Below are 13,557 nucleotides of genomic sequence, written 5' to 3'. Positions count from 1 at the left end.
TCTGAAATAAAAACAACTGAATGCTGCCTTATTATGGGAAATACAATGTTAAACAACTTTCATATAGAAAAATGGTGTATATATTCGATATTTACCGAGATATATACGATATTCCATACATAAGGGGCACCCTCTATAATACAAATTTACCTTAAAGCACTATTTTTATGAATTTCTGAGCTATGTGTCATTTTTATTTGGTCACCCAGCATACGATAATTTTAAGAAAAGTATAGAGAAAATTCTAATTCAACTCTGTGCAAGTTTTGTAGATAGAATGACCATAAATGAACTAATGTCGAGCATCTCCACAAGTATTGTATCAAATGTCATCTAACATTGACATGAATATATGAGCGCAAGTTGTCACAGCTGAACTGGTGTAATAGAGTAAATTCCTTAAGGTGGGTTCATAGCTCTCCGTTCATTAGTTTCTGTTTGTCCGTTACCCAATCAGAACGCAGTAAATTTTTAAACCGTACGTCGTCCATTTTCAACGGAAAAGTTGAAGTTGAACATTTACGTTTCCGTTGGTCCGTTTTTTAACAAGAGTAAGGTTATGTTTGTTCTATTGCTGACGGTTAAGAGCAAATTTAACAGTGTTCGCCTATTACGTTCTTCGCGGTGATAATCTGATAGTAGTTTCTATGTACTGAAGATCACGGTGGGTACAGTACAAAATAAAATTGAGGTTATGGTTATACCTTGTAAACGTCCGATTATGGGCGGATGGCTATGAACCTTAACAAATCAACGTAACGGATGAACGGAGAGCTATGAACCCGCCTTTAGACCTTATAGTACATGGACTGCTGACTAAAATATGAAACGTCGTCTGGGTATGTGAGTTTCAGGTCTGTCCGAAATTGTCCGATGAGACACAATTTGAGACTGTCAACCTCTATCCGTGACTACCCATTTTGTATTGAAAGCATAGGGCAAATAGCAGTCCATGTACTATATAGTCCAAGGTAAATTCCCACTCAAAAGTGTCAATCTGACGATAATTGAATGCAGGTCACTATAGGTATAGTTTAATTCTATCATCGATCTAATTTTCTAGCGATTTTGGATTTATGCGTTCGGGAAAACCCTTCCATTGCATTCGTAATAAAACTACCGTCGAAAATCCGTACGAAGTTCCGTCGACCTGTAAACCATTCCAATTTTACAATCGAACAAAAGGCTATCGCAAAATATCAGGTGACAGCTGCGTGGCCGGTTTCGAGCACCAATACCTGCCCGACCTCATTCCTTGCCCGTTCAAAGAAGTGAGGCAGTTTCTTTTATTCGCTTTGCGCGATCGCATCGGGCGTTACGATCTGCTGAATCACAAACTGGAGCACTTGCCCATTCAGAATCTAAAAAATGTGATTGCAATTGATTTCGATATGAAAAACAATTGCGTGTATTGGGCTGACATTGTGACCGACACAATCGGAAGGCAGTGCTTTGGGAATGGTAGCACGCCCGAAATTTTGGTATCCCATGATTTGGCGTCGATTGAGGGGATGGCTTTCGATTGGATTTCACAGCACCTTTACTTTGTTGACGGAATGCGAGCGAAAATAGAGCTGATTAGAACTGATATAAATCATTCAGGTCGTATGCGCAAAACCATTTTAGATTCGCGCAATTTACGTAAACCGCGCGGAATCGCGGTGCATCCGCGGGCTGGGTATTTATTCTGGACGGATTGGGCTTCGGAAACCTCTTCAGTTTCTCGATCCAATTTAGATGGTACCAAAGTTCGAACGCTGTTTGATAAGAAAGTTGTAGAATGGCCAAATGGAATTACGATCGATTACATTGCCGAACGTATTTATTGGGTCGACGCACGTGAAGATTACATTGCCAGTTCGGATTTGAATGGTGAACGGTTTAAGAAAATCATCAAAGATAATGATCTGGTCTCGCATCCGTTTGCTGTAGCCGTGTTTAAAGATAACATGTACTGGGACGATTGGAAGCAAAATTCAGTGTTCAGTGCCGATAAAGATAGCGGAGTTGCTATCGAATTACTGCTGAAACAGTTACAAGGTCTAATGGATTTGAAGGTGTTCGCCCATAGTCTCCAAGAGGGCACGAACGGTTGTTCCAATTCTACATGTAGCCATATTTGTGTCAGCGCTCCCAAGCAAGGCCACGTCTGCTTATGCCCGGATGGTATGGACATGAAGGGCACTACTTGTGTATGCCCAGGCGGAGTGGAACCGTATAGTAACAAGACGTGTCCTAAAATTGCTAGCACCTGTGGTGGGGAACATTTCGCGTGCAGCAACGGCGTTTGCGTTCCAAAGGGATGGCGATGTGATGGGGAGGATGATTGTGGAGATGCATCCGATGAACTTCTTTGTGGACCACAAACTTGTGCCCATAATTACTTCGTGTGCGGTGATGGAAAATGTCTACCGCAATATTGGAGGTTAGTAGAATTTATTACATTTCAGGATACAGGTACTAAAAGGTAAGTGGTTCTACAATGTCAGTTGACATCAAAGGTCTGATTGGATAAAAAATGACTCATTATGTCATTAAATGGGTAGACTAAAATTAATCTAGTGGTTCATATTCGAGCCTATGTCCACTGGATGCAAGTGGAAAGGTTGTGATTTTACCCCCCTAAGAATTATCCCAGGTGGTGGTTTGACTTGATGATGACGCAGACGATTGATTAAGATGAGTTAATCTTGACAACCGGAATCAGTAGTGCGTTGTGTCTTTGTCATTTTATGTCTGGCGGTCTTTCTTTTTTCTTAAGCCGCACCTATTGCTGCTACTTCATTCTCCATTCAGAGCTCCAAGAAACAAAAATTTTGCTACCTTCTTAAGGTGCAACCGTCTGCGCATCTAATTCACGGTGGCCTTTTCAGACCGAATAAGTGAAATATTAGCACTTTGTAAAACGAAGAGCATCCACCCCTTTGATCAATATTGTTGAGAAATCGGCACATAAGTTTATGGTTTAGGCATCATAAATAAAGCAGTATCTATGGATTTAAAGGTATAATTCAGGTAACGTATCGATTTTTATTTTAAACGGATATTTGGCGCTTTATTTGAGCACAATGTTTCCAATTTTGCTTGTGATAAAATCTATCCAAATTAAGTTTTGAATTATCAAGTACATTATTTACTGTATCAAATCACATCACGAGTCGGTAAGGAAAATTACGTCATTTCATTAGTTAGGTTTTAATCTTTAATCGCTTTAAAGGCTCCAATCTAAGCTGAAGTAGCCACCACAGTTTTTTCAGAAGCATCTCCCTGTAGTGACGTTGATCTAAAAAGTTTTTGCTCCCCAGTTCTCTCGTTCTTTATATCCTCACCATTTATTGCTGAGTTGGTGGTATCTTTTTTGAGCTACTGTCTGTCATTTTTCCCACCGACCCTTATGTTGAGGTATCTTATTTATAGAATATAGAGTTTCAATAACGACTCGCCCTTTAGTTGGTCTACACTCAGTCGTTTTCTGCACAATGTTACTTAAAATCGAGTCCGTGAAGTTAGCAGAACATTGAAGGCACAAATGTCGAGACTAGGTGGGTTGGTTAGTGCTTCGTTTGTGCCGGTTTGTGCCGTAAAAAGTTTGCCAGCAAAACGTACCGTTTGGAAATTATTTCGATTTTTAGAGGTTCTGCTAATAGGCCAGTCATTGAGGATTTTTACCTGGAAATAACTTGGGAAGTACAGAAATTTTGTATGCTTGAGTGCGTAGAACTAAAATTCATAAAATGCACAATTCTAAACTTGCCGCCGGGGCCGCTTACTGGACCGATCTTACTGAAATGTTAACATTAGCATCGTTTACTAAAGGCAAATCGATCGATTATTTCAAACATATCAAAAGCTTCTTTCGCGCATGTGCAAAAGTAAATTTCTTATTTGTTGACCAATTTTTGTGAAATTTTAACGGTAAATCAAATTAAACATCCATGTAGTTAATTGCCAAATCGATTAGATACTTCGCTCAATAAAAGGCGAAGCGATGTATGAGAAGTAAATCCAATGAAAGGAAAGTGCTGGGTCTCAACAGATGCTACCGTGCGGAAAAGTCATTTCTAATTCATAGTCTATCATGGAAAGCGTTTATTCTGACCATTCCATGCTATAGTAATTTATTTTAGAGATTTTAGTCCATAAAACAATAATAATGAATTATTTGGATAAAATATACGCCACTGGTTATTAAAAATTTCTGAATTTCTGCGTAAGGGCTAACTTTAGTGAAAATATGCTAACTACATTTTTTGTAGGAAATTTTCGTTTCTTTAATTTTGCTCACCACATATTTTCTCGTAAAATGCGCAGTTTTGGAGATATCGGCGGAAAACCGCTTTTGACGGCCATCTTGGTAAGATGGCGGCAAGTTTAGAATTGTGCATTTTATGAATTTTAGTTCTACGCACTCAAGCATACCAAATTTCTGTACTTCCCGAGTTATTTCCAGGTAAAAATCTTCAATGACTGGCCTCTTAGCAGAACCTCTAAAAATCGAAATAATTTCCAAACCTTATGTTTTGCTGGCAAACTTTTTACGGCACAAACCGGCACAAACGAAGCACTAACCAACCCACCTAGTCTCGACATTTGTGCCTTCAATGTTCTGCTAACTTCACGGACCACTTAAAATCTCTTTGGCCTGGTGTCCCATTGGTCAAATCATCTCCTTATCATACGTCTAAGGTGCGTCTGGTACGAAGCTCACCAAAATGCTTTTAACAAGTCCAAAATTGTGTTCATGCTTTTAACAGAACAGATCTCACGACACCTTTGTCTTTGCAGATGTGATTATGAAAGAGACTGCACAGACGGTTCTGACGAACTAAATTGCCCCAAACAAAACTGCAGCGCCACCCAATTCGCCTGTGGAAACGGTCGTTGCATCTCGGCCCGTTGGAAGTGCGACGGCGAGAACGACTGTCGCGACGGTTCGGATGAAAAAGATTGCGTCGGTCCTGATCCCACCACTTGCAAATGTAAGAGTGGCGAGTAAACGACCTCCACTAACGCGTTTATTTTAGCCGACGAGTTTCACTGTACCGGCGGCGGGGTTAGTTGCATACCCACCACCTGGCGTTGCGATTTAGAAAACGACTGTAAGGACGGCAGTGACGAGTTGAATTGCAGTAACAACACCTGTGCCGAATATCAGTTTGCGTGCGGCGCGCCGACTTACCGGTGCATTTATGCGTCATGGGTGTGCGATGGCGAACAAGATTGTCCCGACGGTATAGACGAGAAAAACTGTACAACAATTGATAAACCACCGATGGCCACTCCCAATCCGTTTTTACCTACAGTAGGTGTTACATTGAGTGGGTAGTTTGTAAGATGATGCTTTTAGAACGGCACTTCGTGTTTGGATTGGATGTTTATGTGTTCTAACCGTAAATGCATACCGTACTGGTGGAAATGTGATTCAGCAGATGATTGTGGTGATAACAGTGACGAAATTGGATGTCTAAATGTAGCCAAAACGACTTTGGCACCAGTTCCTACTACACCACATCCGATTTATCGCACGTGTTCTCACAATGAGTATCAGTGCACATCAGGAGAGTGTATTGAACTGTCATGGGTCTGTGACGGTTCTCGTGATTGTCCTCAAGGCGAAGAGGAAGAGAATTGTGATGGCATACGTCATTGTTCTGGAGATGAGTTTAAATGTCGCATGGATGGCACTTGTGTTCCGGTAATGCTCACTTTGACTCGAGTACCATTTTTTTAAAAATTTCTTGTAGCTTACTGATGTCTGCAATGGACACAAGGATTGCCCTGATGGTACAGATGAGTCAGCTTGTTCAACCGATCACAATGTACCCAGCGGCTCGGCAGGTCCCAGCTGCTCCGTCGGCTACTTTCCGTGTGACGACTTTATGTGCCATCCACTGGCGATGCTTTGCGATAATAAGATCGACTGCCGAGATGGGTTTGACGAAAAAAATTGCTCTTCCGTCACACGAGTTTATCAAGTGCTTCAAATGGGCGTTGACGAGCGAAGTATCAACGAAACAAGTCTATTGCTTTATTGGTGGATTCCTTTGCCGGATAAAGTAAAATTGGAATTCTTACCCAGCATTAGCAAGCAGGGATCCAACAAGTTTGATAATAAAACATGGACAGAGCATACCGAATACAGATTCATGAATTTGGAGCCCTTCACCAAGTATAATATGACCGTGTATGTAAAACTGAAGGACTCAAGTAATGTATTCCCACCTGCTAAGTATTTCATCGCTAACACCGGCGAAGGTAAAATGGCGACTCGTTGACGGTATTACTTAATTAAATTTTTAGGTGTACCTAGTGAACCTTGGAATGTAACGGTGGAGCAGCAAAATGGCTCTCACACTTTAATATCATGGAAGAAACCAATTACACCCAATGGAATAATTCAATATTACGAAATCTGCTGGTTCCCACCTGAACCACCAATCAAATTGAAGCTCAGCGATGACAGCACCGCCCATTTACTTCCCGCCGATTTTCCACCAGATCACAAATATTCATTCTACGTAAGTTAACCTCTTTATTGATCAATCTCCATTGGTTCTGTACAGGTGATCGCACACAACCGAGCGCACGAAAGCAATCACTCAGATATTAAGTCGATCATCTTCGATGGCGATTCTGATCTAAATGCCGTAATAAACCTCTCCGTAGTCTCGAAGACGACGAATAGTATAAGCTTATCGTGGCAATACGAGCGAGCCGTTGACGGATTTACTGTGAAAATTGAAGCGTTACATCCCTACCCTCAGCTACCTTCTAGGACTACCACAGCTAAAAATATCGTCATGGATAATTTGGCGCCAGGCGTTTACTATACTTTTAAGGTAAGTTTAAACACAGACAGCCAATGCTTTACTATGATTCGGCATACGAATCGTCTTATGAAAATATCATACAAACATTTGCTTTTCCATGATCCAGTGAATACAGAATAAAAATCTTCCGTAAGTCTCTCTTATGATATGGTCACTAGAATGGTATTATAGTCTGAGACGGATTGTGTTATTTTTGCCATTTTTATTTCAATTGGGAATCGCAGCACAAAATAAAATGAAGTTCAGAACATAATACAACACTGTTTCTATGGAAACTAATCTAAGAAAGATATTTATACGCTATTCATTTTAAGAAGGTGGCGGTAGAAAGCGTAGGGACAGTTTGCCTTCACTGTGATTGGTTAAAACACGAGTCAGTATTACCCTGAAAAATAAAAGTAACCAATTCTGTCTGTTAGAAGTTTCAATTACGAACTAAACTGTCGAACTGTCATTAGCTGTCAATTTCAAAGATCCTAGCGTGATATCGTTTGATTTATATTTTTCAAATTTTGTGCCGTTTTATATTTTTATTGTGTGTGTCGATCTTCAAACACAGCGCCATCTACTACCTTCTTATTCTTTTTTTTTTTATTCTTATCCCTCTCTTGTTTTTGGGCCCTCAACAGGCATGCGCCCAATTACAGAGTGACCCGCATAATGCTATTTAGAGGTGCCTCTGCAGAAGGTCTTAAGTTGGTCTATACTCCTCCGATATTTACCTCACGAATTAGGAAAACTGCAGGAAAACCTAATTCGGAGTAGCTGGTAGAATGCTCGGAACTGGTCTAAAGTAATTTCCATCTCCGCTACAGACCTCCGGATTTATAACCCAATGCTCTACCACTGAGCCATAAATCCGCCAATAATGCATGCAGTATAGTTCAAGAGGGTTTTTTGAGATTGGGAAGTCCAAAACAGCATGTATATTTCGTGAATTTTGAGTAAATATTCTAAATAGGTTGTTTCATAATCTAAAGCTCAATTTACATTATACTTTTTTCGTCTAGAAGCTTTGATTAGAACTTTTACTATATCCGACACTATACTAGAGATTTAAATTTACCCCTTTTTGGTGCATTGACTTTTTTTGTTTCAATGGCAGTGCTGCCAATTTCGGAAAACAAATCTCAATATTGTACATTGTGAAACAAACATGAATAACAAGCAAAAGAAGTTCATTTTTGCTATGTACATGTTCTTATATTTGAGGTTATGTTCAAGAGTATAATAATAAAGTTGTTGGCAGCACGGAATTTGTTCTAATTTGGTGCTAGTGCGCAAGTCACAAGTATGAAAGTTGAATAGAAAATGGGTGTGGACCGAGTTTCAAACCTAGTTTCTAGATTAGAAACTTGGACGGAATTTTTTGATTTACATTGTCAAAATTTTAACAAGTTCGTCTAGTACAAGTTCCAAGTTTCTAGACGAAAAAAGTATAATGTAAATTGAACTTAAAAAAAAAGCATTTAAGCGAAATTCCAATTTAGAAGTGGCAGCACGCCTAGAAACATCATTTAAAATTGATATATGCTCTTCAATTGTTTCTATATCATCTTAGTAGACTAAAATGCTATTATCCTCAATTTTCCACCAAAGATTTTATGGTCATACTGTTAGAACCATTGAAATAATTCAATGGTTGGAACAATTGAGGGGCATTGGTAAGCCCAAATGGCATTCGTAAAATTCGAATTGCTCAAGTGGTGTTATGAATGACATATACTTAATGGAATTTTCTGGATTCCATTTAGATTTCCGAAGTTAATATTTCAAATCTCGTCATCTTTAACACAAGCGGAATATTTTCTATTTTGATTTGAACACCAGTGAGTTCAATGGTTATTTCCGAATTGGATGATTTAATAAAATCCCCACCTAGCAACATGCCATGAGTCAAATTTTTATCGAGTGCCACACATAAACAAACTTCAAAAGGCAAATCAACATCTTACCTAAGATTTCTATTGGACTTGCATTAACCCCAGCAAGTGATTCAGTGATTGATTCTGAGGAATAACAAATTTGAGAAACAAAAGAGCTTTGAATACGACTTGAATATTAAGAATTCTGGTAATACCATGCTCTTAGGTGAGAGAAAGTAAAGAATGAAATATGCAAAGTTCTGAACTAATAACGTGAGTCGACTGAACAATGGTTAGTAGTTTGACAGGCAATTACTTTGTGGTCCATCGATCAACAATTGAAGCACGATCCCTTTTCAAGCTTGTGCTTCCTACATTCATGAGCGCCATGGTCAGGCTTGTAGCAGGTGAAGCAGCTGAAATTTGATTTACCTTTATGTGGCTCAGTTTTTGTAAAATTGGCAACTCGTACTGGAAATGGAAGCAAAATGTGGAGCAGCCTTAGATTTGACCCCCCCCCCATAAATTTCCATTTGCATTTTAATTCCTTGAGGCTTGTGGCCTCGTACAAGGTCATCTTGTTGAAAGCTGGATCTGGTATTCCATCCACAATGTAATGGATAAGGTCTGTCGCCGCCTTTTCCTTCATACTATTATTATTATTAAGCCAACGATCTATTTGTACTAATTTGAAACATACGCAGTGAGATTTCTTGGTACAAATTGCGTTGAGATCAGGCAGACCCAAATTGTTCCTTCTCTCCAGTCGTAATTACGTCGAATCCCGTAATATTGCGTAAGCGGCCACGATTTCCTCTGGAATTTTCGCCACCATTGGTACTAAACATTTGTTAAATGCTTTTAGGACCTTGGCCTTCTTAATGTTGTCGCCCAAAATGTCACCCAGTGTCTCTATTCAAACTGATACTTCTCGATGCGTAACGTTATAACGTAAATGTTTGGGTAAAATGGCTACCAGCCGGCGCGGCGCGTCAGGAAAATTAAAATTTACATACCTATCTATCGCCAACATGATCTACTTACTTTTGACTTAGGCAAATTACATGCCGAAATGTATTGTCCTATCTTCTTATGGGCTATCCGGCTATATAAGTATGAAGTGCAGTATAGTGATAACACTTAAGACCGGATTTTCGTCTTTTGTCATGGAAACAAAACATAGAGTTTATCTATTAGATAAATTTAATTGACACAAGGGAAATTAGCCCTTAGTTACTGATCAATTTTAAAATTGTGAATTACATTCCATAATTTCACTGTATGTCTCTTCTTTAAGGTAAAGGCATTTAGAAAATCGTTTCAAGGAATTCCCAGCAGCATAGCCGCTCGAACTAGCGGCGACCCATTGCCGGTAATTCATAAATTAGAAGCTCTGGTAGATAAAAGTGTCGGAACCTCTGTAAAACTGACCTGGGAAAGACCGAAGGATAGTCGGAAGGTTGCTTGGGTGTACGGTGTCTACTACGGATTGAATGAGGAGGAAACACTACAAAGTAAATCTTTTGACTAATTAAATCGTGTAAAGCATTTCACTGTAATTTTTTAGAATCTCGTTTAAATACTACCGACACAACAGTAACGGTTACACATTTGGGGGCTTGTGAGACTTACATATTTTCTGTGGGAATCGTCGGACCATCTGGAGTAGGAAATATATCGAGTGATTCTCCCACGGTCATGACGTCGTTAAATAAACGAGCCGCCCCCAAGAGACTTACAGTTACTCAACATCCTTCTGATCACCTTAAGATGCAAGTGTCATGGTCCGCATCGTGCCCTACGTTCGCAGAACCAGTCGGATATATTGTAAGTAACAGCACATATTCTATTTCTATTTAATTCCCGGTGTACTAAAAGCTTCTTCTAATACAAATAACCAATTTCGTAGAAGAAGGATGTGTATCCATTACCCTTAGTTTGTAACATTTTTGATAAATCCTTTCTAAATCTTAATAGGACCAAAACGTAAAGTTTGACACATTAGCATATTTGTACATTTGAAAATGACAAAATTGATTCACGTCACTTTAAAAACATTGGTCTTGTAAGCAAATGTAAAACCTAACCTACAAAATGGTTATAAATGTTTCATGTTTCGTGAATTTTATTAAAAGAAAACCCATCGGTTTCCGTTTCAATTTCATAAAGAATTCGTTCTTAAATTTTTGCAAAATAAGGTGCTTATCGTTATCTATCACCCTAGCTTTACTGTACCTTTCAAAAACTTCACACTTATCAAACTTATTTCAGATTACGATACTAGACAAATTGACCAACGAAGTTGTAAACCATAACAAATTAGAATCGAAGGACATCGAGTTAAGTTCAACCTTTAGGGTCACATACGGCGGAGTTTACGACATTAAAGTTTCTACGTCTATAGTAGGCGCGATTTACACCCATCCCGTTACTTACTACGCTCCACCCATACCGCCGCCTCGCGGATTAAGGGTGTTTTTGGAACGCAACGGCAGTTACATCTTGAACTGGCAGGAAAGGGAAATACCGTCCGAAATCGGCTCGCATAAATATGAGATATTCGTGTCGAAAGGTGACATGTTGAATACGAGTAGCGCCTCAAAGTTTGTGGTACTGAAGCCGCCTTTCTTATTCGAAAATGACGACGCGCCGTCTATGTACACATTTGGTGTGCAAATAGTATCCGAACGCGGTTACCGATCTTTGCTATCCGAGTGGCCCGCCGCGAATTACGCACAGACGCAGTCATCTCTCGAGTTGATTGGTAAAAGTAATATGACCGCGATTTTGGTTCCCGCCTGTATTTTACTAGTAGCGCTAGGGGGCGCACTTGCCTTTTTAATTATTAGAAATCGCAGATTGCAAAATAGTTTCACTCGATTTGCTAATTCGCATTACGATACCAGATCGGGAGCAGCTACATTCGATGATAACGGTTTAGAGGAAGATGAAAGTCCACAAATTAGGGGATTTTCGGATGACGAACCTCTTGTTATAGCGTAATTTTAATTTATTACAGTAACTAACGGTAAATGTTACCTGTTTGTTGCGGCGTTAAAAAAAGATTTTGTAATTAAAAATGTCCAGTTTTAATATATTACTACTATGAGAAGCAGAGTTTCTAAAATTCCTTGCGTGTATGCCAATTTGCTAATAAAACTAGTCGTAGTTTGTTATAATGTTATCTCGTCTGAGAACTTTGTTTCGATTTGATTTATTTTATGATCACTGATTATTGTGCACGTGTGAATTTCTTTGTATATACGTTTCATTTTTTGTTGTAATTAATTTATAGTTCACTATATTTTATTTAGATTTACGTAGTTAGCAAAAAATGTGATGATTCAGGTAAGAGATTTGTTTTAAGGACTGCATTGAGTGAGTATTACTTCTTGCGGGAACGAAAATCCCCGAGATTAGTTTAAGGTTAATAAATGATTAATCCTAAGATTATTTTTATTATTGTCAAAGAATAGTTTTACTTTCGTATAATTATATAATGAGTATTTTTGAATCATCATTCGATAGCACTGATTTGTTTTAAGTCAAATTTCTGTGATAACCACTTCGCACTACAACGGTGTGATTTTACCAATTTAACTTGGAATTTGACTGTATTTATACCATTGTGAATGTGTACCTTATTTCAATATATAATTATATCTTATATGACGTTTTTATTTTACCTATGTTACAACCACTTAAAAAAGTAACGACTTCAATACCTAAAAAACCTCTCGAAAAACACTTACGCAAGGGTGCCTGTCAATTCAGTTGTATGTCAAAATGAATCAGAATTTGACAACATGCTCTCTAAGATTGTGTAATCGCTACAAACTGTGTTGAGTAGAAATGTGTACAAGAGTAAATCAAAAATAAACTACACTTTTACCGTAACACGTTATGGACGTTATTGCAGTAGAATCAGGTAAGATGTGCACACAGTGACTTTGGAAGTACTGCCTTCAATTTGCCCATGCGCCAATATTTGATTGATGCCTATCCATTACCCTTTCCACAGTTTTGGATACGTTAGTATCTGATATTTATATTTAAAAAAAATATTGTAGGCTCGCATTTGATTTCCTTTCTACTCTAATTAAATGAATTGGTGCCTCGGTAAATAGAGGGAGCTGTTTAATTCCTGCTCCCTCCGAGAAAAATTCAACAAGATGGGATTTGTTAGGGAGATGTAGAAGTGCATGAGACACATGTCTAAAAAATTTTTTCTTTGACATACTCTGAGGCAGCTAATCCGGCAATGAAGGCAAGACCAAACTTTGCAGTAGTCAATCGTATTCAATTCTGAAGATGGTCAAGGTCACAGAGGGAATATAAACGAGAAGCGGCAGTGGCTTTAAAGGCTTTCCTGACAAATCCTTTGCTTCTTCCGTTTATTCTTACACATTAGGGCATATCGTCGGCCTCATACGAAAACCTTGTAACTCCAAAAATTTCAATTTTACAGGGCAATAAAAAAACTATTTCTTTTTTTTCAGAGTTAAAAATTGAAAGATGTTAGGTATCAAATATGAAGGTAAAATTACTGTCTATCTTAATATGAATATACACAGGTATTTAAAAAAAAACGATGTAAATGGAGGAGATACGTGGTTTTATTATAAAAAGGCGCCATGGACGGGACTTACAAGGTATTCGATTTTAGGAGTTACGAGGTTTGCAAATATTATGTGCAGGTGATAATGGAGTTACGCAACTTTCATATTTATTTTTATTGAAATCAAAAGGATAAGCAAGAAAACAAAATGGTTAATGAAACAATGTTATCTTTAATTATTATGTTTGTAGAAAACTAATTAGTATTGTAAGGTATATTATCATAAAAATCGCGATAATCCGCC

The 13,557-nt window shown here is 38.5% G+C and overlaps 1 protein-coding gene across 1 annotated transcript in view; it reads left to right on the top strand.

The window, feature by feature from the left end:
- Nucleotides 1-12,357, top strand: part of LOC116169889 (sortilin-related receptor-like) — a 39,217-nt gene extending 26,860 nt beyond the window's left edge. The window contains exons 9-18 of the mRNA XM_031486083.1: nt 1,064-2,425; nt 4,786-4,979; nt 5,025-5,302; nt 5,348-5,695; nt 5,745-6,255; nt 6,301-6,518; nt 6,564-6,839; nt 9,993-10,209; nt 10,263-10,522; nt 10,967-12,357. Coding sequence (XP_031341943.1) covers nt 1,064-2,425; nt 4,786-4,979; nt 5,025-5,302; nt 5,348-5,695; nt 5,745-6,255; nt 6,301-6,518; nt 6,564-6,839; nt 9,993-10,209; nt 10,263-10,522; nt 10,967-11,698 — 4,396 coding nt within the window. The 3' untranslated portion in view covers nt 11,699-12,357. The remainder of the gene's footprint in view (nt 1-1,063; nt 2,426-4,785; nt 4,980-5,024; nt 5,303-5,347; nt 5,696-5,744; nt 6,256-6,300; nt 6,519-6,563; nt 6,840-9,992; nt 10,210-10,262; nt 10,523-10,966) is intronic.
- Nucleotides 12,358-13,557: the final 1,200 nt, after the last annotated feature.

Source organism: Photinus pyralis, unplaced genomic scaffold, assembly GCF_008802855.1.
Source record: "Photinus pyralis isolate 1611_PpyrPB1 unplaced genomic scaffold, Ppyr1.3 Ppyr1.4_LG4, whole genome shotgun sequence".
NCBI classification, from domain to species: Eukaryota; Metazoa; Arthropoda; class Insecta; order Coleoptera; family Lampyridae; genus Photinus; species Photinus pyralis.
The sequence above is the reverse complement of the archived record's forward strand: the minus strand, read 5'-3'. Positions and strand labels throughout refer to the sequence as shown.